Here is a 26519-nt window from a genome sequence, read left to right as displayed (position 1 = left end):
ACTGGTCACGGCAATGTTTACCCTCTTGAGTGCCCTACACAGATGATAAATCCACATCCTTAATAAATTAATGACAGAACTGACATCACATACAAGCTATTGCTCGGGTGATCTTCGGGGGTTTGTGCTTGAAATTATTTGTTGTTGAGGTGGCCGGATGGCTTTGAGCGATGAGCTGGCACTGCCGCTGAGGTCCAGACAGCTGCCTTTGAATGAGCCAGGTTTGTGAATCCATTCGGTTTAATTCAAAGTATCGGGTGTTAATTTCAAGTGTCAAACAGGTAGAAAAGTGCTGCTCCATACTGTGTGGGAACCCGGAAGTGGCTCTCTGATATCCACTTCCGTTGGCCTTTCTCAAACACAAATATAGTTGCACTGCTTTGCCAGAGTTCTCAATTCATTACTCGGCTCATGGCATGACACCGAGTGCACAATTGGGCTAAAACTGAATAAAATTGCAAATATTAGTTTCTCGTCTGTCAGCCGTGTAATGTACGAGATGTGTCGTGGGTTCCATGCTGGCTGGTGGGCAGCAGTCGAATGATGGTCCATCTGATGGGTGTCCACCATGCGGTTCTCCTTACAGAAGACTTCCTGTGCCCCGTGACGGAGGTGGCGCTCACGAGCGGCAACTGGGAGGTGCTGGGGAAGCAGGGCTCCAAGGTAAGGGTGGCATGGAGTTGGTGGCAGTTTGTCACCGGGACTCCTGCTGGTTAAATTCCCCGCTTGAGGTTGTTAACTGTAGCACGCAGCCCTGGGTCCAAGAGAGACCTGGCGTGATGCCTCCGGTATAATACGTGCGCCATGAGAGTGCGCACAGTTCAAGCGACCTTAGTTCGATTCCCGCTCACGGCAAACGCCAATGACTATTATCTGGGCTGCCTCCTCTAGATCTACTTGGCCTCAATTGAGTACCTGGTGCGATGTGTCAAAATACATCGCCACTGGGGAGAGAAAGTTCTGGTCCACGGTTGTACCCTCCCCATTTTTGCGTACTGCTCTAGCAGCAGCGCTTGCCCCGGCAGCGTGTAAAGGCTGTACGGTGGGGGACCTTTGTGCCGGCAGGTGTGGGTGGACGAGCGCCGCGGCTTAGTCTTCTTCCAGGGCACGATGGACTCGCCCCTGGAGCACCACCTGTACGTCGTGAGCTACGAGAGTGCCGGCGAGGTGGTGCGCCTCACCAAGCCCGGATACTCGCACACCTGCACGCTCAGCCAGGTGAGAGGCACCCCGGGACACGGCGGCAACAACAACAACACCACGACCACGGACATTAAAGTGACAACAGCAACGACAACACCACGGATATAACAACAAACACCACGGACGTAACAACAGCAACAACACCATCACAGATACAACAACACCCCAGACACAACAACAACACCACAGACACAACAACAACACCACAGACACAACAACACTATTGACACAACAACAACAGGAGCAACAACAACACCACTCCTACCACAATCACCGTAGGACATGTCTTAGAGCCTGGCTCAACGGGGGAAAAAAACGTCGGGATTTGTAAATTGAAGTTTTTCCTTCACGTTTGCAAAGCTTTGAAGCTCAAGCGAGGGAGCTCAGGACACAGCCTGCGTGTGTATCTACAAGTTGGGAGCTGCTCGATAATATTTTTGTGCCGTGTTTACGGGGACAGGCTGCCAATTAGCAGGGTCACCTTGGCTACAAGACAGCGCTATTCAGACGTTACGTTAAGTTATGGCCGCAATATCTACGCAAGTATTATTATTTTCTTTAAAAATGGCATACAAGAGGATTTTAAAACTATTTTAGCACGTGCTGGCAGGTCACGTGACATCCTATGTAATAACATAGGGTTTTTTTTATCCCCCCCCCCTTTGCACGTGAAGGGCGCACAAGTGACGCCATCTATTTAAGAAACGAAATGGGAGGATTTCTCCACAAATCTGGCTGTCCGCCTGATGATAGTAGTTGTAATTACTGGTGAAAGTGTCATCCTCGGATTGGAAATGTTGTGGATTTTCTCTCCAACACACAGGTGTGTTGTACTAGTGATGAATTGGCACGTTCTGTTTACGTGACAAACCTTACCAATTGGCTGTGTCGGGAGGTGCTGGGTTTAACGATACATATTTACGCGATATAACCACATTCTTTTCATATATTATAGATAATATTGGTCGCGAAAGGCTGCGTGTTAAACGAATGACGTCACACTGCATCGTGACATCATAGCGTCTATACATGTGACCGTCAATCTGTACCGCTCATCTTTTTTCTTATCTGCGCCTCATTATTGCTCTTCGATCTCACGAATCTGTACCTCTGTCTCGGTGAGTGATGTCTCTTGTGGGGGGGGGGGGGGCGGTGGGGGGATGGCGACGGGGGGGGGGGGGTGGTCATATTTAGCAACATGCGGCATTGTGGGGGTCCACCGGTTGACGAACCTTCGGGCACTGCAGGCACTGGACGGAACCTTGTTCCCCCCCGAGTCGTCATTCACCGCCGTCTCATCGCATTGAACTGGTCGAGTGGCGCTGCAGTTGAAACTCACGGTTGGAAGGGTGCACGAGTGGTTTGGACCTGGCCCATCGTCGTTGCTCCCTTTCCAAGGCTGATTAATTGAGTACTCAAGTGGGAACTTATCGTCGGAGGCTCTTGTATATTGGGAACCTGGCCACTGTCATAGGAATGTGGAATTTCCATCGCGGGCTCTTTGCCCGTCAATGGAGTTTGAGCGCCACTCGATGCTTATTCGAGCAGAGGGATGGTTAGCAATTGCCAAATGGTATGAGCAGTGATCCTGCCTTGCCGATAATGTCTACGTCGCACTTGCAGATGTGTGCGCGAATGGCTCGTCACTTGAATATAGATGAGATGCCTAACAAGGAAAGCTCGTCTATATGTCCTCTACACGTACACTTTAGTCAATCCACTGCTGGACGAGGTCTTCCCCAATAGCAAGGTGGTTATTTGATCATAATTCACGCCGGTCAATGCGGTTTGGTGAAAGCCGGGTGCATAGATGTGTGGGATCATAGAAGTGCAGGACGACAATGGGTTTTTCTGCGCTGCCTTCTGCTGCCTGCAATTTAGCACAACCCCGCATTCGCCTATAACAACCTGGCATGCACGGTGGTCACTTATCCAGGCTCAAGCCTGTTTAGCATCTGAGGTCTGATGCATTGCGGGTGATTTGGTCTTCATTAACTTTTTCTTAAATTGCGGATTTTAGCACGTGTGTGTGTATGTGTTCACACATAAATTGTTGTGTTTTTGTTTGCCTTTGCTATGTGCGTGCATGTGCAGAATTTGTGTGTGTGCGTGCAAGCGGTTGTGTTTTCGTTGGTGTCATGCCTTTGTGCGTGCGTATGTGCATTCTTACACGCTCATGTGAGTTCCAGTGTTGGTGTGCCGGTGGGCGTATAAAGCGGTAGTGTAGCGGCGAGCGAGCTGCGCTATGAACCCAAGTTAGATTCCCTCATATGAGTGCCTGGTGCGGTGTATAAACATCACCACTGGGGAGACAAAGGCGGCCGGGCATGGTGCTGGCCACCCCACCCCCCTCATGTGCCGTGCCAGCCCTCATATGTGCTCGCTGACAGCACTTACCCTAACAGTCTGTTAAGGCTTTACCGGGGATCTTTGTCTTTGTATAGAGCAGTGTGGGGAGTGGTGGCATAGTGGTTTGTGCACTGCGCAGTGAACCCAGTTTCTTGTGTTCAATTCGCAACCACAGCTCACATCGGTGGCGATTGTCTTCAACGGTCCAGGGCCTCCCCTCTGCCTTAAATGAGTAGCTCGTGGTGTGTGTCAAGTTGAGCCCTGGGGAGACAAAAGTGGCTGGTTGTGGTTCTGGCCTGACCCCACCCCCCACTTTTGCAATGCCGGCCTTAAAATGTGCTAACAGCGCTTACTCCACCAAGATGTATTCGTTTTATGGGGGATATTTGTAAGAGCAGTGGTTAGTATGCAGAGCTTCAACTTGGGCAACCCAAGATACAAGACAATCACCAGCAGCAATTGCTGTCTGACCTCGCCTTGGCCTCCCCTAAGTGAACTCGACCCAATGCTATTGTTGCACTTGGCATGATGAGCTTCTCGGTAACATCGGCACTTTAAAATCTAAATTGAAAACTAATTTATTTTAGAACTGCTTTTCGTGTTTCGTTTGTTGTCCTCCCCCCGCACCTCCGATTGGCATGGTTGGCTACGTACGGTGCGAAAGAAAGTCTCCATACATAATTGCGTAAATTAACAAGAGTGAATTTCAACTGCTTCTACTTTACGTGATCAACGATGTAAAAGCATTGAAATGTGCAGGGTGGTCCAGATGTATTGTGACCCCATCCCCCCCATTTCATTCTCTAAAACTTAATTTTTATTTTTTACAAGGTAATTTTTCTTTAAAATAGAAACGAATCTGCAAAGGAACACAAATGTTCGGGGGTCACAAGACATCCGGACCACCATGTACAGTGCGGAGCAGGGCTTTCCGAAGGCACGCACTCGCCTGCCTGCTAAAAAAAACCCACTGGCCCATCCCCCACTCCCATATCCCCATTCCTCCTTGCCCAGTCCCTCACTGCTCGCCCTCCTCCCATGGCGTTGTCCTCGTATGAACCCGTCCTGCTATAAAAGAACAAGTATATATGTGTGTGTGTACACAATTGTAGCATGGCGTCATTGGGATTGGATGGTTGTATTAAGCAGCCATGGCAAACAATGGAGAGCTGTCGAGGCAAAGGAGGCGTAGTGTATATTTTTGTTTCAGGCGGTTGTGTTGATTATTCTGCCAGTCTATTGTTTCTGGACCCCCATCTGTCTGTGTCTGTCTAGAGATCTCATCAGAGACCTGGTGTCTTTGTCTGTTGGCTCGAGACCCCCATTAACGACTGGATTGACAGGTCTATGATTGCGTAAAGAAGCCCTATCTCTCGTGAGAGTATCTTAGTTTGGTTTATAATCCCAAGAAATCCAATTAAATATAATCAATTTAAATCAAATTGCACTTCTCAAGTATAGCCAGTTGTGATGGCTTCAGCCCCGGTCACCATTGACTGAAGAGGAAAATCATCATATACAGGAAATTATATTTTGAACCACTTTGAGCTTATCCTCGCGATGATAGCATTTGTACATAGTGACACACACCGAACGGCTCTGTGTGGATCGCCTTCCATTGTTGCGCGAGAGACACCCGTTGCAGTGACTGCTACGGACCTGGCTCTGTGGCATCTTCTTCCGGGGCCATTCCTCCACACGGCGCTGTCGAGGCCCTGCTAACCTGTCGGGAGTTCTAGAAGGAAGTTTTTTCAGCTCTTAATTACAGTTGGTGCATTTGGTGTTTGCGCCATTCATTATAGCACAGGGCTGTCACTCAGGCGTTATGTTTTGCAGACGGGTGTACTTTGCCAAGAGGAGGCGACGTTTCGATGATATCATCCTATTAAGTTATTTTGGGTCATTTTCAAATTTGGTCCGTGATGCCGACACACGTGGGTTACTCTTTTTTTTCTGAACAGCCTCACGGGATCCTTAACGTCCACTTGAAATAAACGGCGCGTATCTGTTTGTTAATACACCCACAGTATTAACCAGGGCGGGCACTGGGCTTGATCCTCGAATTTGCAACAATCAGAAAACATGCCTCCACTTGGTTTATCACAAACACAATTCCAACACAAGCATAATTGGTTTATAGTCAAAGTCAAGTCTTCTTTTTTTGTCTCTTGGTGGTACATTCCCACCGTGAAATTTCATAAAACCGTTGCCGACTGTCTTGGGCTATGATCGTCATTGGGGAAGAGTTTCTTGGCTCAATGGAGGCTTACCCAGCTGAAATAGTCCTCTTCTGAAGTCATTGTTTCTCTGCTCAAACAGACAATGGGGGGGGCAGCACTCCTTGCCACAAAGTCGGCCCATAACCAGTGGTGGAAAGTCCTCATTCCTTACCATCGCAGGCCCGACTTTGGACTTTGCTTCAAAAGTAGTCTATTCCATCATCGTCTCCTGACAGGAATTTATCTCGCAGTGTTCCCACCATGAAGCAAGCGCTCGGACCGTAGCGCCACCCATCCCGATGTAATTGACTCTGGGCCACCATAGAATACAATTTATATCGGTGCTAATGAAAGCTAACGTAATGGATTGGCTTGTCAGTTGTCTGTAAATTGTGGCATGGGCCATGTCCATAAGGCATGCTGCAATCCATTGATTCGTAAATTAAAATTAATTCTAACACTAAGGACACATGCATGTAATTGTGTATGTAACAATCAATTATTTTGGAATTGCAAATGTTTTCCCTTTAGGGCTGAGCGTTTCAATGAACTTGACGCAACAAACTAGACGGAACAAATGAGATGGTACACATTCGGACGCTACAACGGAGATGAAGAAGAAATGATGATCATTTACATTCCTTTGGGCATCTCTCACTCTGAGAGGGAGGTCATAAGGTGCTGGACAGAGCCAATAACAGAAATACAATTTATAACGATAAAAAATTCAACCCAGTAAAAGCCTAATTAAAGCAAATGGCTTGTGAAAACAACACCCCACCAAATACAATAAACACCCCTGAGCTAAAAAAAAAACATGGAAGGAAGCCAAAAAGCCTCTGAAGAAGGGACGTGTCTCGGCAGGATTTGATTCAGCTAAGAGACCCGGTGTGAACCGCATGATTGATGGAAGCAAAATCCGTGGCCTAGAGACTGCATGGGAGAGCAGGCCCAGTCGCCCGTCAAGTGGCGGAGGTTCCACCTCGCCCACGTACTGCAGGAGGCCAGAAACGGAAGACCAGAGGACTCTAGCCGGAACCTAGCGATGGAGAATATCACGAATACGAGGGACCGCCATCGTTTGAGGGCCTTGTAAATAAGGAGGAATGAAACTACAGCTGTTGTAGTAGTGGCCAGATCCTCCCACCAAGTCCACGGCCGCCTTCCGTTTTAAGTCTGTTTGAACACGTTTTTTAAGTGTAAATTCTTTGCAAGAATGTGACTCGTCTCGATGCAAATACCACGCTCTGAGCACATTGAGCCAGATGGGCTGCCTACCTGTGTTAAGCGACAGCCGTAATGAACTCCATCTGTTTCTGAAAGCTTGGTGCGTGCGTGTGCGTGCGAGAAGGCATTTACAAATACTGCGACGGCACATGTTTTTTAGTCGGCATTACTTGACAATGCGTCGTGTGGTGAAAAAGTTAAAAGTGCATCCCTGCAATGTCTTGCTCGTGCTTGCAGAAGGGCCTCCACTAAAGGGAGCTTCTACAGAGCCGCTCTACAAAGGGGCTACATTGGCCTTCTCTTTCATACTGTCTAGACGTCTTGGAAGAGGTGGGGGAGTACTCGCACTTAACCCCACCACACGTGGCCTGCTGATCGACTAACTGCAGTGTTGCTGTTTATACTGCAGGGTGGACGGTGGTTGGTTGGGGTGTGGGCGGGAGGTGAGCGCGTGGATTTCGTGGTCCTGCCCAATGTTTCACCTGCCGCGCCGGGAGTTCAAACCGGTGACCTGTGTGTTTGCGAGTTCACTGTGCAGCTGCCTGTTAGACCGTGGCGGCATCACCAGCATGGTGTGGCTGTTGGCTTCATACAAAGCTTAACTTTGGCTCCCCAATTTTAAATTGAGTGCCCTACCTCTCTATGCGCGGACAGGCCACTTCTTTGTCTGACGACCTGATTGTTTTATATTACCGTATAGGGGACAATGCCTAAGTTGCCTTGGCCATAATTGAGTACCTGGGTGCAGTGCATAAACCTCATCACTGGAAGGACAAATATGGCTGGGCATGCATGTTACAACTCTCGCCATCCGCCCTCATATGCGCCAGCCTTAAAAGGTACTCACCATTAACTTATACCAGACAAACACCCCTCTAGGTATTCTAAAGTAAGTCCTGCGCCGTTGAAAATCAACAGTGGTTGTCCTATTGATAGATTGCCCCCTCCATCATATAGATATGTGGAATTTCCACCACTTTCCTAATGTTGCCGGTGAAATGTAGCAGTACCCCGCACACACTCGCTTGAACGCGGAGACTTGTTTTAGTTTTTCACATCCGGCTTTCTAAATAGTTGAATAATCTTGACCAGGATTCACGTTGCTTGGGAACGCTGTGGTGTGCGTGTGTGGTTGTGTGTTGGTGCATGTGTGTGTTCTCTCCCACATAACATATGCTGGGTGACTCACTTATTGACTTGCTGCTTATTTAAGAGAGTCCATTAGCCAGCAGCCTTGGCTTGCAGTACAAATCACAGCTGTAACAGCAATGTAGGGGTGTGCAACCCACACAGCAAACCTTTTGTTGTCGGAGGTGCCTACCCATGTGCCTGCCCGGTGACCCATTTCTCACGGAAGCGATTCCTTTCCTATAAACATCGAGCCTTTCTCACCAACATTGGTTCAAGGAAGCACGCCCCCGACTGCCGATGAGTTGCTTCATTTTAAAACCGGTCCATAGTTTGGTTGTATGGAGCCAATGCTCCAGATAAGATTCACTCCCAGAAGGCCGTACGGCTGATAGTGCATTGTGTAAAAAAAAATAACTTTTTTTTACATGTGAAGACGTTATTGTATCAGCGTTTTGCACAACGCCACTGAATTTTACTTTTTTCTGTTATGGTGCCTGGGGATGTCCAACACGAATTTTAAGGTGTGTGAATGGGGGAAAAAATCAACTAGATGGATTAGTGGCGCAGTGATTAGCGTGCTGTGCTATCTGAACCTCGTGATCCTGCTTTCAGTGCCTGGCCACGGCCAACATCTGAGTGATATTAGCAGCAGTTCAGTCCTCCGTACCCTCCACCGCACAACACAGACCAGCATTGTAAAGTCCAGGATGGTCGAAAAATATCCGTGACTGATATGGGCATTGGGAGGCAGGCCTGCATCAATTGGTGGATTGAGAATTAACAATTTTTATTTCATTTTAATGTAAAAAAACAAGAACCAGAAGTGTCCACCCATTCTTTTTGGTGCATTCCTAAAACAACATTGCAAAAGCAGAATTGCTGCACATTTTATTAACCTCGGAGGGATTATGGGTTTGAGCCATCGCCTTGCCACAACCGGGATTTGAACTTGCACACGATCATAAGCCGAGCTCTCTGGCCTCAGCACCTCCCACCCAGATGATGATGAAGATGGTAACGATGTTTTTTGCTGGCCCGCGGTAGTTTTTCCATATGAGGCCGAGTCATTGAGTGACCCATGACGCAATGCGCCTTCCTATATAGAAGGCAAGCAGGAGGCTCGTGCCAGCCACAAAGCTGCTCTTTGTTTGCAGCGCAATTGCCTCGACTGCCTCTGTGGGTGAAACCACCCTGGGATTACTGCAGGGGGGTGGGTGGAAGGAAAAGAAAGGGGCCTCTCAATTGAACCATTTATTGCATACGCTGTTGCGGCCATCACCCCCCTACTATCCTGCCTTGGTGTGGTGCCTTACAAAGCCAGAAGAGCGCAAGTTCAAATCCGGGTCGAGGTTGTTGCAAGGCTGGACTTGGCTCTCATCATTGTTCAGCTCGTCTGATCTTACATGGTCAATAAAAAAATGGGTACCGTGTGGTGGGAAGTCATCCGTGTGTGAGCACGTTGGAATGTGGCATTTCCACCCCTGGCTGGTAACTGACCAATGGTGATGATAAGTGTCACCAGGGAGAAGATTGTGTTGTCTAAGCTTTGATTGAATCCCTGCAAACATGCTGGAGAATTACACTGGAGAATGAAACCACCATTGTTTCGCAAGACCCATGACTGGATTGTTTTGCATTCAACATAATTAACATTCCATTCAGCACTCTGCTGTTAATGTGATTTTAATTATTTTTAATTTAATGTCGGTGACCGCCTTTATTATTGAAATCCTGATTTATATTCCAGTTGTGCTGTTAACGTCTCATCATGGGATGAAGAACTTCCCATTGCAAGTGCCCTTGCAGTGAGCACAAAGAAAAGTCAAACGGGACTGGGCCATTAGGTCCAGACTAAAAACGGAGTGGCGGCCAAATGAGAGAACGCCAAACGCAGGGACGGAGCGAATGAAATTGGCTTGTGTGCAGGTGTTCGATGGATCGTTGTACATAAGTACGTTGAACTTATTTTGCACCGTACGTATCCAACCTTGCTAATCGCGGAGGTGCAGCACGGTGAGCGAGAGCTGGTGATGAGCATGTAGAGGCTTTCATTCAGCAGTGGATTGACCCTGGCTTTTGGTAACGGTAATAAGCAACCTGGCTGTTTCATTTGTTAGTAATTTACGAACAATGCCCTTTACCAACATTGGCCATCCCTCACTGCCTCCGTCTCCCTCCTCCCATCGTCTTTTCCCCCCCACACCAAACCATCACCAGTTACTAACCAGCTCCTCACCTCCCCACTGCCACCCACCCATTCCCATGTGAGAACCGCCCCTGCTATGATTGGACCGAGAGGATGTTTGTGACCCCCCCCCCCATACCATCACCCACCCTCCCCACTGAGAGCATCTGCAGAGCGCATAGCAACTAGCAGAGCCCGTACAGTGCGGCACGGCACAGATTGAAATTCCTACGGAGGGCGCCCGTGATCAGACACCCACCCCGTGGCCGATGTGGTGCATCGGTGGTTTTGACACGAGAGCTGCTTTTCCGTGTATTGCGATGGGCGTGTTGTGAATTGTGCGAGTGCTTGTGTGGTGTTGTGTTATGGGCACTGGGTGATTGTTGTCAATTGTGTATGTATTTATGTATGGATGCGCGCGCTTTGCGCTGTGCATGCATTTGCGTACATTGTTTTTAATTTTATTCCTGGTAATGCATTTGTGTGTGCACGTGTGTTTGTGTGTCTTCCGTGTTAATGGGGAGCGATGGCGCGGTGGTTAGCACACTGCACTACGAACCCAGCGACACGAGTTTGATTCCCGCTCACGGCCACCACCTACCAATGACAATTATCTGAACCGGTCCTGGGCCTCCCCTAGGCCAACTCGGCCTCGAATCAGTACCAGGTGCGATGTGTAATATTGCCACTAGGGAGACAAAGGCGGCCGGGCACGTTGCTGACCACCATCCACCTCGTCTGCCGGCCTTCATTGATGACCACTAACAGCAGTTGCCCCAACAGTCTGTTAAGGCTATAAGGGGGATCTTTGTCTTTCGTGTGGTCTGTGTGTGCGGTGTGGGTCGCGGTTACAAAGCTCGCCACTGCCCCCGCCACTGCGCTCCTAACCCTGTGATCCACATTTGGTCCTTGGCTAAGCAGAACGCCACTGGTGTCTCTGTGGGCATCTGCAGGCATCTGTACGCACGCGCAGCAGTGTCAGTGTGGTTCACGCACTGCGCGCTAAGAACCCGGAGGAGACCTGCGTTCCAATCTCAGACGTGCACAAATGCAAAGTGCCAAGTGTTATCCCAACCGGTCCTCAGCTCCACCGATGTCATTTCATCCTTCATCGAGTACCTGGTGTCGTGTGTAAACATCCATACTGTCTAGAGGCAGTCGGGCATTGTGCCTGCCATACCTCCCCACTTGTATGCCTCTGCCAGCCTTAATAGCTGCTAGCTAACAGCACTTGCCCCATCTATTGCTGTGTATTTCTTTGTGTGTTTTGAGTATTTTCTGCGTGTGTGTGTCCTGTAAGTTGCATTCCATGAATGCTTATTTGTTTTGTCACATAAATATTCATGCATTTTTGTGTTAACATTTTCTGTTCGCGTTTTTCCTAAGCAGAGCAATTCTATTGAAATAATTTTGCGCCTATAAATTTCCGCATGATAAGCCACTTCGTTGAGCTATCATTTGTGGCCAGGTCGCTTCTGAAAAAGAAGGTAACAGCTCTAAGTGGGCTTTACCTGGTATGATAAAAAAAAATTATTTGTGTATTTTTGTAAGTGATTTGTTTACCTTTCCTAGACCTTGCACTCGTGTCGTGTTTTTGTACTGTTGGACATCTGTAAAAAGAGCTTTATAGCTCATCGGATTCCTGTAGTAAAAATATTCCTGATTCTGAATCCAAACAGTGCCCCATATTGACAGCAGGGGCCACTTTGGTCAATGACATGACCCAGGAATGATATCGCAAGCAAGCCTCTTTACAAGGATGACCTTCGGAAATCTGATCTCGAGTCAATTCAATGTAAATGTTTACATTTTGTTGTTGAGGTGGCCTATGGATTGGCTCAGCAGCTCTTAGCCGCCTGTGATTAAATCTTGCTCTGGAGTGGAGCGAGTTCATGGTCTCAGCCCGGTTACCATTGACTGCACAATAAATAATCTACATTTTTGTTGTGCAATTAATTTGGCTAATGTCCAGCTCTTGGTAAAATATATTATCGGTTTTGCAGTGATGCGATGGGTGGAAATGTGCTGCACCCTGCTTTGTAGAATATACGTCGATTTAAAGGGATCTCCGTGGTAGCTCTGGTATCCCGCTTCTGCGGGCCATTCCGTAACCCGAAGGGGTTGCACTGCTTTGTGAGCGAGATCCTAATGGATACTCGTGTCCTGACAGTGAGTACAATCGGGGTACAATTAGAGAGAAAAGACAAAAGAGCATGGTAGTTGAGTTATCGGCGACCGAGCTTAGACCATTAAAGCGGATCGCTACACTTGAGAATACGCTTTTATTGGAAGCAAGCCTTGGATTTGAATGTGCTTCTCAATGATTATGGCTGAAAGATTTTTGCACGAGGCATGCAAAGAGCTGCCTCGACCAAATTGCCCTATTTACACTCGCAGCTGTTATTTAGGCTAAGGGATATGCATCGCGTAAAAAAAAAAGCCAGCATGCATCCTCTGCTCCACTAAACGTGGGTAGGTGCCCTTCTCCATCGGTAGCCCGGAGCCCGTGAAAGAAATTCTACAGTCACATGGTGGATGGCCAGTACCTCCATTGTTGACTTCCCCTCACGGGGATATCATATTATTGAACTAGAGGGTTTGATGGGCTTTGCAAATTACTGTGAACTACAGTGCCATTTTTGGTAACAAAAATCCTATTCTCAGTTTGATGCTGGGTGAAGGCTTTCCCATTTCGCTGTTGGTCATGATGACTGTTTTACCATGCTTCACCACGCTGGTTAAAGCGGGTTTGTGATCGGGAATGCCCAGGAACGGTTCCGGTATTGCTCGCCAAAGATGTTAGCCGTTGTCGGGAATCTAACTTGCTTCATTTGATGCATAGCGCAGTGCGCTACCCACTTCACCACCGCTCAACCCCCAGTTGTGTTATTGCTGTACCACCTAAGGTTTTGACTGAATTTAATGAAATTAAACCTGATGTACTCGGACATCGCATTCAACAAAGCGAATATTAAACACTGTTGGTATTAAACATTACTATGTAAAGTGACATTGAATGAACGTATATGCGGTATCTGTGTAGTGTTGCACATCTGCTGCGTTGCCTGCTTATATTTGTAAGATAGCATTTCCAATTTATTTCTTTTGTGCCCGTGTCCCGTCTGCCCTTGAATACCCCTACCTCTCCCCGTGTCTCTATCTCCCCCCCACCCCACCCAACCACCTCCCCTCTCTTCAACCATCTCCTCCCATTACTCTACCTCCCTCACTGTACCTCCCCTCCCATCATTCTGCCTCCCTGCCTTCATCTCTCTCCCTCCCTGTCCTCCCCTCCTTTCACCCCCTCCCTTCTCCCTCCCTTCTCCCATCGTCGTTGCCGTGGCGACAGAACTTCGACATGTTTGTGACCCAGTTCAGCAACGTGGAGAACCCGCCGTGCGTGCATCTCTTCCGCCTGTCGTCGTCCGATGACGACCCGCTGCATCAGCGTGCCAAATTCTGGTCCAGCCTCATGGAGTCGCCAGGTGTGGTGATGGATTGAGGCTCGCACGCACGCACACACGCACTCGACAAGCTGCCTGAGGTGTGGCAGGCCGGCACGCCAGAGCCATTTCGGGGAGCCTCCTAATTTTTGTTTTATTCGATCAACAATGAACACACAGAAGGGGAAAGGGGTAGGGACTTGGGGACAAAGCGACATGCGATGGGAGAAAACGGCAACAAAAATAACAACCAAATATGCGGTGCACAGCTATGTCAGATGTCGCACAGCTGGATTTAACGGGCACCAATTGAGCGCAGTTCAATGATGGCTGTAGGGAAGGGGCCCCCCCTATAGGGAGCCTCCATTTTAAAATGTGATAAGCTGGCAAGCCAGTCCTTGAAGCGAGCAGCAGCCTATGTCTCGTCCGAGGGTTTGACTGCACAAAGCAACTTGTGCAGGGAAATGCGTGCGAGTGCACGCGTAACCCGACATGCCTCTCCCCCCCCTCCCCACCAAGTCGTTTGGCCACTTCGCGGAATATCAACCCTAGGATACAGCCCTTCGTACTCTCCACTCTTCCAGTGGTCTTTATCTAGGAGACCCGTACAGATAATCGTGTGTTTATGCTCACAAAAGATGGATTATTGATCCTTTTATGTAATAAGCTTTTAAGGGTCTTTTGTATAAGGTCATGGAAAGCCTGTAACGTGTATAACCAAATATTTCATCATGCCAGGTCTCTTGGACCCAGTGTTGCACTCTAATGTTAAGGTAATACATTAAGTCCTTACTTTCTCGATAAAAAAAAAAAACCTTAGAGTCAATGTTTGTTTCGGGTGAATAGTAACATTGGGAGGTTTGACCATTTCCCATGGACTGCGCCGTGTGAAGCATTCTACGCTGTCAAAATGATATTAATGATAATTACAAGCTGACAAACCAGTCTATTAAGGGAGCATCTGTTCTCTAAGGAGATTTGATTGCGTAAGGAAATGTGCACATGGAAGCGATAACACGCAGACGGATTCGGTGCACGCATGCCTGCACGCACCCATTCGCATTCGATCGCACTCAACACAACTTTACCTTTCAGGACGAAATGTTATTTTTTAAGTATTATATTGTTGAGGTGATCGGCTGTTTCAGAGATCATAGCGCCGAGTTGACACGACTGAGAATGCTGGGCTCAAATCCAGGCGGCTGCCCGAGTACACTGGGCCCTTTCTGATGTAGTGAGTTGATAGTCTCTGCCTGTGGTCATCAATGACGGTGCATAATTTAGAAAAATTCCAGTTCTCAGAATTATAAATATCAGTTTGGCTTGTCACGTCATGAACATTACTCCAATTGGCAGAATGGGTGTGAAAGTGCTGCTCCCAACTGCGTGGACCAGGGGGTCACTTAAAGTGATAATCAGAAGTAGATTTCGCTTCAAAGCTTTCGTGACTGCAGGGATTCATCTTCTTGGTTCTTTCGGTAAAGTCACGTAGAAGGGAAATAATAAAATAATAAATAATAAAACATAATAAAATTCCAATTCATTGGAGCGCTGTCTTTCTGACAGCTCTGTTTCTTCACCTGAGGACGGCTGCTTGTGTTGTGGCTGAAACGTGAGAATTGTATTATTATTATTTTTTCCCTTCTACGTGACTTTACCATAAGTAGATTGGTGATATCCGCTTCCTTGGGGTTGTTCTCTAACACGAAGAGCTGACCTGCTCTACGAGATATGGGAATCAATTCTTCGTCTCGTAACGTGATGTAGGATAGCGCAGGATAAGATTTGTGTTAAAGACTACTTTTATTTAAAGCCATTCACAAAAAGTTGCACATTAGCCCAGCGTGCAAAAACGCTGCTGTGCTTTGGGAAATTCCCTGAAGAAATGAAAGTGCATCCTTAGAGAGAATCGCACAGCCAAGTTTAGAAATGGTTGAAATATATGAAGTGTTGTGTGAATACTATAATAGTGTCAGTGAATGTTGGGTTCCCTTTCCTGGCAAACAGGATAGCAAATCTCAGTGGGCTTTCTCAAGTTTTTAAATATACATAGTAATGCAGTAGTGGTGTTGTGCTACTCATAATTTAAAGGTCTCATGTTAATTTTCGGATCGGGGATCAATTTAGTCCAACATCTTTTACCATCCCAGCAACAGAGATTTGAGCTCCACCATCCAAAGCTGATTAGAGGAGGGAAACCCCTCGAAGTTGACGTGAGTAGAACCGACGGGGTCTCCAATACTCCAACTAAAAACTAAACAATGTTTTATTTTACCATGTAATGCCCACTGAGTTATATGGCTCTTTTTTTATCTTCAGCAGTGACTTGGCCACAAAAGTTGGCTCAACGAAGTGGTTTATCACGTAGAAATCTATAGCGGCTAAATAACTCTTAAGTGCACTTCGATTCGAAACGTGGAAGGAAAAACCGGAGGACTCGGAGAAAAACCACGTGACCACCGGGAGATAGAACTCGCAAACTCCAACTATACAGGCATCAGTCGGGGTCGAACCCACGACCTCCTGCATACCAGGCAAGGGAGTGAATGTCTCGCCACCTTGGCGCCCCCTACGTTTTAAGGTTGCGTCGCGTGTTGCTCTGCACGATGTCCGACATTTCGGGAACTTTTGAAGAAGCTCTCCAGGACTTGCAGTGAAACGGCAAACAATGCGCAGTGCAGCGCTATCTATGCAGCACAACCGCAATCGCCTACGTCGCAGTCGTTAGGTTTGGTGAGCGACCACTGTTCTGTGTAATTGTTCCTTCTGTGATGAGTGTGGGGGGGGGGGGCGAGATATAAATGTGGCTGAAGCAGGTGCTAATGAGCACGCTAAATTCTGTCGCCTGCCTCCGTGGAAGGGCTGTGAATGTTAAAATGCCATTGAAACGCCCTTCGTTATTTTCACGGTTGCTGACTGCCACGGGATTTTCAGAGTGCGGCTTCGATGCATCATTGCCCCCGAGTCTACGTCTACCTTGTTACGCACTGCGTGTGCGCAGACAGTAAAACAAAATCGTCACCACTGTCGCTGGCACGCTGCCATTTAAAGAAACAGTTTTCGGTGAGAGAGGTTGTCCGTGGTCAGTTTAAGAGCCTTCGACTCACAATCAATTTCTGAAGTGGTAGTAATTGTCTATGCATACATTAAACTTCTTTCGCACCGTACGTAGCCAACCGTGCTCCTCGGAGCTGCGGGGGAAGGACAACAAACTTGACACACAAAAAGCAGTTCTTAAAGAAATGGGTTGGCGTGTGTCTGAATGGTGGCCCCCATAGCGTTGATATGGAGTGTCCTTGCCGAAAACATCAGTGAATCTGGCAGTTTGACAGTCCAGGCGCTCATTTGATGCGAGGGCTGAGACGGGTCCAGAGGGTTTGCTTGCTTGATAATTTTGGTTTGGAAGGCTGATGGACTAAAAACATAATTCATATCAATGCCTCCTCTGATGCTTATTATTCAGGCATATCCAGTGATCATTTTCCATCTGGAATCATTGGGGAAAAAATACTTGACTTCTTTCCTTGTGCCTTAGTTTAAAGTAAGCTCTATAAACTGTGCAATAAAAGACTGACACCCATCTCTTGGCACTAAAACAGACCTCTCGACTCTTTCAAAGTGGATTTTTGTCGCCCCATCAAAAAATCCTCCGTGACCACAATTCGACACTCAATCTCACAGCTGCCCGAATTCCTCATGCTCATGCCGGCTGACCCAAGCATCCTGGCGCGGCAAATTCCCCCGACTACCGTTCACCCAGAAGTATCAATGGGCACACCAGTCTGTCGGCAGGTCGCCCGCATTGGGGGTAAAGGGTGGGTACTACTACCACCTCTTCCGACACGTCTGGCCAGCGTGGAGAAGAGGGCAAATACTATTGAGGGGCTCTCCAGAGCTCCCTTTTAGTGGAGGAGGGGCCCTTCCACCAACAGTGGCGTGAGCACGATATTGCTGGGCTTGCACCTTTACTCTTCATTTTCTATTCATGTTGAAGCTCATGGTCCACCCTAAACTGCATCCACCGCAAAAACCATGGCAGATGCTGATACATGATGCACAAATGGAAAATGTAAAACTCTCCACTAACGTGTGCGACTGTCATCAAGAACAGACCATACAGCATATAACGACGCAATGCCCGATCCACAAATACGAAGGAGACATCCTAGCGATGTTGCACTCTGCTACTACTGACGCGGTTGTCTGGTTTGACCACCTGAATATCAAATTGTAGTTGTTGCTCTGCATCTCGCATCAGCCATACGACAAGAAGAAGATTCATCTTCTTGGTTCTTTCGGTAAAGTCACATAGAAGGGAAGTAATAAAATAAAAAAATAAAAACATTGTTTTATTTTTATAAAATATAAAAACATTGTTTTATTTTTATTATTTTATTACTTCCCTTCTACGTGACTTTACCAAAAGAACCAAGAAGATGAATCCCTGCAGTCACGAAAGCTTTAAATCGAAATTTAAGAAGATTCATGTTGATGTAATAACTCTGTTGCTCTCTGCCTCTCTCCCCGCGGTGTCCTCTGGGCAGGCTGCCCCCCGGAGTACAGAGCACCCGAGATATTCAGCTTCCAGGGCCGCTCTGGACATGACCTCTACGGCATGTTGTACAAGCCGCATAACCTGCAGCCTGGACACCGGCACCCCACCGTGCTTTTCGTTTACGGGGGGCCGCAGGTAACTTCTGAACGAGTGCAAACGAATCGCCGCTTTGTGCCCGGGTGTCGCGGTCGGTGTCGGAACAATGAATCGGAATCTTTACTTGTCCTGGAGAAATCCGATGAGCTGTGAAGCTCTTTTTCACAAATGTTCAGTCGAGGGCGGGTCAAAGTTCCAACAACAAACAATAAAAAAAACGATAGTGCAAAGTATAGGAAAGTTGAGCAAATCGCTAAAAATATATACTTAAAGTAGATAAAGCTACACAAGTGTTTCGACATCGTAAAACGTAAGTTCAGGTTAAACACCTCATTCAGGACCCAAATGTTACACTTCCTGGCTTTTGACATTCTGCAAAGACACTGGTGGAACCATTGACCGCATCAGAACATTGACAGGCCGATGGTTACATCTCCTTCATTAATGTGCGACTGTGGCCATGCAACACAAACTGTTAGCCACCCACCCCCTCGTGTGCTGTGTCAGCCTTCATAGGTGCTACTCGCTAACAGCACTTGTCCCAACAGTCTGTTAAGGCTAGACGGAGGGGATCTTTATTTTTCTGCGAGTGGCACTTTTGGCATCGCAGCCCGCTGACTCGCTGTCGTCTGTGAACCGCCGTCCCTCTTGCAGGTGCAGCTGGTGAGCAACGCGTTCAAGGGCACCAAGTTCATGCGGCTGAACACGCTGGCGTCGCTGGGCTACGCCGTGGTCGTCATTGACAACCGCGGCTCGTGCCACCGCGGCCTCAGCTTTGAGGGGGCGCTGAAACACCGCATGGTGGGTGTTGGAGGCGTGTGCGGTATTTCTATGCGATACAAATATATGTATACATTTAAATTTTTTTTATTGCCAATGTTAATTTAATTTATCTATTTAAGGGATTGTATCGCGACCTTAGAATTCCCTAATTTTGCTTGTGATGCCGAGCAGCTGTACACCCAGGTTGCGCGTCCGAGGATGTCTAGAACAAGTTTAAAATGGTAGTAATAATAATTGTCCCTTTCTATTCCAGTTCGTATGACTTGGTAAAAATTATTTGCCCGAGCCAACTTTCGTTGCGGACACCTCATTAATTTAAATATTTATTTTGTGTACCGTTTTCGATTTCTTCTGGAACTCGGGTTTTTTTTTTTAGCTCCGATTTCTATTTGCTCTATTTTTGTCCCTTTTGCTTTTTGTCATTTTGGCAACCCAAGACACTCTTGAAAAGGACTCATTCTGGTCTGTTAATGAGTTTGCAGTATCATGCCTTAAATTATTTTCATTATTTTGCTGCTATAAATTTCCACATGATAAGCCACTCGTTGAGCTCATCATTTGTGGCCAGGTCGCTTCTGAAAAAAAGCTAACAGCTCTGGGCTTTACCTGGTAAAATAAAAAAATAGTTTAGTTTAATTTGTATTTTACTGGTAGTGGGGAGGGTGGGGTGGGGCTGGGTGGGGAGGGTGGGGGTGGGAGGGGTGGGGCTGGGTGGGGAGGGGCTGGTCACCCTGTGGTGCCCTTATAAAACTCAACGTTTAACCTACTCACGCCGGCTTGTGCCCACCCTCAATCGGGCATATTTGCGGAATACACCACGCCGCCGTTGACCCTGGCCATTGACCGAGCAACCCAACGTTCCTACCAGCTCCCTCCGCAGGAATGTGTTTTTACTGATTTTCTGACTTTTCCTATACTGTGCACCCCTATTGTGTTTTTGTATTGTTGTAACTTTCTGACCCGCCCATACTGAGCTTTATAGCTCATCGGATTTCTCCGGTATAAATACATATTCTGATTTTGAAGTGAAATCTCAACCTGAGACGCGTGGTGTGGCTCCGTGCGGCTGTGTCGGCCCGCTGCGTGCGCAGGGCGAGGTGGAGATCGCTGACCAGGTGGAGGGCCTCCTCTACCTGGCCGAGCGGCACTCCTTCGTGGACCTCGGTCGCGTCGCCATCCACGGTTGGTCGTACGGCGGGTACCTCTCCCTCATGGCGCTCGCCCTCCGCCCCGACATCTTCAAGGCAAGCGCAGTGGCTCGCGGCGCGAACGGTGACGACGACGATGATAACGATGATACTTGTGATGAGTTTAATATGTTGTATGTTTCATTTCTTTCGCACCATACGTAGCCAACCGTGCTAATCGTAGGTGCTATCATGATGTCTGAAGTTTTGCTTCATGTTTTGGGAGCGTACAACCTGAAAACACATCGCAGAGTGCTATACGGCACAGTTGCGATATCTGTACAGTAGGCCACGAGTGAACCAGTTTGAGGAGTGCAGGGGGTGTCGATGGCTTTGCTTTGACGCCGCCGGTCGCCGCTTTTGGGCAGTGACATGGCCCAGCGGTAGCGAGTTCCCCGCTTGTGTTCTACATGTTCACGGTTTTAACCCGGTCGGCTGTCCTGGTTATTACTGCGGTTGCCCATTAACCATAAACTACGGACAGTCTACTTCACAGTTGCCGTTAAACATCTCCCCCCGATGTGGTTCTAAACTAGAGTAGGCCTTTGCGTGCCAACATCACAGTCCAAATTTGCCAAGTTTGAAAATTTCCGTTACATTACTCTATTAGGATTACGCGTAGCAATCATCGCTCCCTGCTGGCAGACTAATAACCTTGTTTCTGGGCAGGCAACTAAATCACCTTGGTTGCGCATCGGGACAACCGCCCCTCTGGAGGCACCCCGGCATATCGGAGGGCGGCAGCTCTGCGATAAACCAAATCGTCGGTGTCGTTCTGCCCCACGACGTAGGTGGCGATCGCGGGCGCGCCCGTCACCGTGTGGATGGCCTACGACACGGGCTACACCGAGCGCTACCTGGGCACCCCAGAGGAGAATGCGTCGGGCTATGAAACCAGCTCCATCGTGTGGCACGTCGACAAGCTCCCCAAGGAGTGAGTGACGCCCTTGGGCCCGGGCGCGAGCCACGGTGGCGGTCGCTTGGTTTTAAACCTCCTCGTCAATGTCGATTATTATTTTATATACCGCACCTGCCATGCACTACATCTTGGCACCAGAATTATTGTGTATTCGAGATAGTTACTCGGTAAGGAAGTGATTGCGGGCCATATATAGTGTGCAGAACTTTGTAAGAGTAGTGTGGATTGTGTTGTGTATAGTGTAGTATATCGTGGATAGCATGTCGCATAATGTAAAGTATATATAGTGCTAACCTTGGTGTTTAGTATATAGTGTGTATAGTTTAGTGTATAGCATGTGTGTGTCTTGGTGTGTAGTATATTGTATTTAGTAGTGTGTGTAGCATAGCGTGTATATTTTAGTATGTATTTTATCGTGATCATAAAAATCATGGAGTATTTATCGTACTTCTCCACCATGCATTACATCTCGAGGCACTAGGACAATGGGGCTTTGGAGATAATAGCTCACGAAGGAACTGACAGCAGACCAAATCAATTGCGGGGGAAAAAAATGGTATAGACCAGGGGTCGGCAACCAAAATAACAAGAGCCATTTCTTTCCAATTCGGTACAAAATTCAGTATTTCAAGAGCCGCAATGCATCTATGTACATACTGTACATACGTACATATCGTCAAGAAGCAGCCCGTAAAGAGCCGCATGCGGCTCCGGAGCCGCATGTTGCCGACCCCTGGTATAGACAATACACACGACATTTGAGAATAAATTAAATAGATTTAAACTGTGCTTGGAAATACTCTATTATATCCACTTAATTTGAGTGATACGGCATCGGAAGGTAACGTCCCGTGTGACTCTTATCACAGGTGTCGTTAGGATGGGATAATTTTGTAGGTGCTAAAGGACTGCATGTAATGCAGTTGGCATGTTGATTCGTGAAAAGCAATTCATCAAATTTTCAAGGGCGGCTATTGAAGATGTATTCCAAGTACATACAAGTGATATGTTGACGTTACATGTTCACCAATGGAGTGGATGGATATGTACAAGCAACAACCCCAATGGGGGGCCTCTGGGTTGTAGTGAAAACGTGTGTGCGTGTGTGTCCCCTGCAATAGGCCCAATCGTCTGTTGATCCTGCACGGCTTTCTCGACGAGAATGTCCACTTCTTCCACACCAACATGCTGGTGTCTCAGCTCGTGCGAGTGGGCAAGCCTTACCAGCTTCAGGTACACTCACCCACAACAACAAAGATCCTGGGCCTCCCCTAGGTCGACTCGGCCTCAAATGTGTACTTGGTGCCTCAACAGTGTGTTAAGGCTATACGGGGGAGGGTCTTTCTCTTTGTGGGGAGTGGTGGCGCAGTGAGGAGCACGATTTTTCAAAATCCAGGTTACAAGGGGTTAATTTCCCAGCTTAGACATCGAGGTAGCTAGTGGTGTCCGAACCTGTCCTGGACTTCCACTAGGTCAACTTAGCCTTTAATCGAGGACTTGCTGAAGCGTACAAACATCAACACTAGGGAGACGAAGGCGGCCGTGCGTGGTGCCGGCCCACACACGGTTCTTAGCAGCTACTCGCTAATACTTTGACGACAGTCCGCCGTGAAGCTAAATGGGGGGTGGGGTGGGGGGGGTATTCGTTTTTCTTTGTCTCGAAGATTTGCGCCTTCATGCTGACGCCCGCTCGCGTGCACGCCATGAGCTGAATACAAATTTGTTTAGCAAAACGGGAAATGGGGGGGGGGGGGGGTGGGGGTGGGGTGGGCAGCTTCGGTTTAAAAAAACACCTTGCATAACATAATTGACCTGTTGGTGTGAGGTGTAGCAAGAGTCGCATTGGAGCGTCCGATGGGCCCCCGAATGTAATTTGAGTTAGCGGGGAAATGAGTTGTCATTGATTGACCTGGTTGGAGAACGTTCCAAGCGCGCGACTGTGCGGCTGCACTGCATTATAATTTGTTCCGGGGCTTTCGGCCCTCCTGTGGACACGGTGGCACTGTCACAGCTGTGAATGCTGGGCAGGCACTGCCGTCTTGAGAGCTAAAGGCAGAACTGCAGTGGCTCACTCATTGCTCTTGTAGCCCATGAGCCACCTGGCATGGCACAAATTTAACCAGCATCTGCTCATTGTGTTTTGTATACATGCGCGTAATTTGTATTTAGTATATTCTGTTAATTCTTGACCTAAAGTTTTCGTGGCTGTAGGAAGTCGTCTTCTTTGGGTCTTTCGGTAAAGCCACGTAGGTTGAAAAAATAATAAAATGAAAATCGCGACGTTTCGATTGAAACGTTGTGATTTTGATTTGAAACGTCGCGATTTAGATTTTCGATCGAAACATCGTGATTTTTATTTCATTCTTTTTTACATCAGATGCAATTGCAGGTGGGGTTTACTGTGCTGCTCCATCTGCTATGCAGCCCAGATGGCGAGATGTTAACTCCCTATCCCGGTATACAGGAGGTTGTGGTTTCGATCCGGACCCTGATGCCTTTATATTTAGATTTTTCTCCATGTCCTCCGGTTTTTCCCTCCATGTTTAGAAACATGCGCTTATAACATTTAGCTGCTAGAAATTCCCACATGATAAACCACTTCGTTGAGCTATCATTTGTGGCCAGGTTGCTTAAAAAAAAAGCTACATAGCTCAGTGGGCCTTGCCTGGTAAATAAATGATCGTTTTTTCGATCTGGCATCGTTACATTTTCAGCTACTCAGCCCTTTGAGGGATGTGGCCTTCTGCGGGCAGCATTTTGGATAATTACCATTGTACAAGATAATTTTCATAAGTGGTTACACGAAACTGATGATTGCATGAATCTTTTTACTGTGATGGATTGCTGGCGCTGGTTCAGCGTGAGCCCAAGAGCCTTGAAAAGGATGGAGATAATGTTGAAAAAGAACCCAATGTTCATGACATTTCCATGAATTACGTTCAAAAATGTTGCATCAGCTCAATACTGAGGAAAGGAGGCATTTAAGAGGTTAGTTGATCAGCAGGTCATGTGTGGTGGTGTTTAAGCTTGGGAACTTGTATGTATGTTGAACTTCTTTCGCGCACCGTACATAACCAACCATGCTAATCGGAGGCGCGGGGGAAGAACGACAAACTAAATACAAAAAGCGGTTCTAAAGAATTGAGTTTTCAATCTAGATTGAAAAGTGCATATCTTCAGCGGCTTCCTAATATCGAAACTTCCACCGCCTTCCGAGACATCTGGCCAGTGTGGGAGAGTAGTCAAAATGCCCTATAGACGGGCGTTATTGGGTGCTCTGTAAAGGAAGCCGTGAGTGAGGATTGTGCAAGCCTTAGCTTGCCGCCTTATTCGGTGGTTATCCCTCGTATCTCCTTGCTTGACAAATAAAAACATATTGACCGTTGTGTTTGTGAATTCCTCCTCCTGTCTCTCTGCCAGATTTACCCGAACGAGAGGCACAGCATTCGCTGTGCCGAGTCTGGTGAGCACTACGAGATCATGCTGCTCCACTTTCTGCAGGAGCACCTCTGAGCTGGCCCCCTCTCAATGCAACGTTCCCACTGGTTCCCAGCACAGCCGCTCACCAGCCCCTCACCCTCCCCCCTCTGTCGTCCTTGCCCACACCACGCCCACCCAACTACCCTTCGCTTCACCTCCAACCCAGCTCAGCCCGGCACCAGCGTCCCGGCCACCTGACCTTGCCCACGGAAATCGCAGCTGCATTTCCCGTGAGCCATAACCGCTGCTTTTCTTCTCTCGACGTTTGTTGTCATTTTTAAGGTCCACATTTGGTCTTGAGGATTTGAAGCTTGTGTCCATAACTTGGGCATGCGGTGAAATCTCAGAGGGAGAGATGCTCTGCAAACATAGACTGTGCCGCGAAGACTTGACACGATATAATGTGCCACTGCGCCATGTGGAATTTGTGTTTTGGCTACGTTTTATTGGGTAAATTTTTTGTGGCTTCTGTTGCATCCTTTCTATCTGTCCTCTCCCTCATTTATTTTCTCACACCGCTATCCGTCCAAACCATTTTGTGAACAAGAATGCGGCATTTGACGGATTATTTTGTCCATGGAGCACAAAACGCAGTTACCGCTAGGCTTTTATTTTAACCACGTGTTTTTGTCATTTCCTTTCCCGATACTTGTACAGCGAGAACCCATGAGCTTGCACAGAGTGATCTCCGCTTGTTTTTCATATTCGTAACATCCTGTTGTACTCTTCGTTATTTTCATGTAATTTTTTTTTCAGTGTACTTTTAATTTTACGGAAGACTGTACATTTTGGAAATTAAAAAAAGTGCCTGTGAAGCAGACTGCAGTGCAAATCTGGGATGGGGGTGGTGGTTTGTATTTCCCGCCTCCGCCGAAAGCCACAATATAAGCGATGACAACGTTGATCGAGATGTTTGGCGACCAGCCGTTGCTCAAGTCGAACATAACGCATGTTGAGCCTGTATTTTGCACTAGTTGACCAAAGACATTGGAGCTTGTTGTCATCCCCATGTTTATTTAGTCTTAACGGAGCATCGTGTGTAACGTTTTAACAAAGTCTGGTGAGGAAATCTGGAAGGAAAAGAGCAAACCGAACGCTCTCAAGGTTCTCGTCCGTCGGCGAGATGCGATTTTGATTTTTTTCCGAGATCGGGAATTGATTGTAACCTCTCGGCAACAGTTTGATCCCTCGCGCGCAGTGGGGGGGAAGTCTTGCCTGTGTGTGTTCTGTACATTACCGCGCTGTGTATAAATCATTTTTAATTCAATTAAATAAAGGTCTGAAGAGGATTTATCAATCGTTGTTTTGTTGTTTGTGTTGCGACGGCGTTGGCGTCTGCCTGATTACGCAGGGCTCGCCAAAACATCAGTCCTTGCAACCCACCAGTGCACCTTTCCACATTTAATAATAATTTCCATTCAAATATAAATTGTCGTTGCATAATGTGTGCGTACCTGATTATTGGGAATCGCATCCCACGTGAGTGATATCCGAATGTGAATTTATAGTCTCTACGTTTCTAGGCACAGACACACTATCACCATCGCTTTGTGCTCTGTACGTCTCGCAACTTTGTATTTCGTCAAAGAATATTGATAGATGTGATAAATGGGTTGTGAGAACATGCATTTGCGAAGCTGTTATAGCAAACTGCACATACTTCTCGTTGACTTTACAAAACAAGCAGATTGTTTTAGTCGCCAGTTGTATTACAATTGTGCTTGTATCAAAATCATTTAACA

The 26519-nt window shown here is 47.4% G+C and overlaps 1 protein-coding gene across 5 annotated transcripts in view; it reads left to right on the top strand.

The window, feature by feature from the left end:
• The window catches only part of DPP9 (dipeptidyl peptidase 9), a 43589-nt gene extending 17515 nt beyond the window's left edge, over nt 1-26074 (top strand). For all 5 annotated transcript variants that reach the window (XM_061570999.1, XM_061570998.1, XM_061570997.1 and 2 more), the window contains 9 exons: nt 587-663; nt 1066-1218; nt 13664-13799; nt 18302-18447; nt 19063-19209; nt 20283-20435; nt 21170-21312; nt 22419-22530; nt 24718-26074. In XM_061570999.1, the coding sequence (XP_061426983.1) occupies nt 587-663; nt 1066-1218; nt 13664-13799; nt 18302-18447; nt 19063-19209; nt 20283-20435; nt 21170-21312; nt 22419-22530; nt 24718-24810 (1160 nt within the window). In that variant the 3' untranslated portion in view covers nt 24811-26074. The remainder of the gene's footprint in view (nt 1-586; nt 664-1065; nt 1219-13663; nt 13800-18301; nt 18448-19062; nt 19210-20282; nt 20436-21169; nt 21313-22418; nt 22531-24717) is intronic.
• The last annotated feature ends 445 nt before the right edge of the window (nt 26075-26519 follow it).

Source organism: Lethenteron reissneri, chromosome 46 (genome assembly GCF_015708825.2).
Source record: "Lethenteron reissneri isolate LAM-NWPU_2019-01 chromosome 46, ASM1570882v1, whole genome shotgun sequence".
NCBI lineage: Eukaryota > Metazoa > Chordata > Hyperoartia > Petromyzontiformes > Petromyzontidae > Lethenteron > Lethenteron reissneri.
This window is presented reverse-complemented; position numbering and strand designations above follow the sequence as displayed.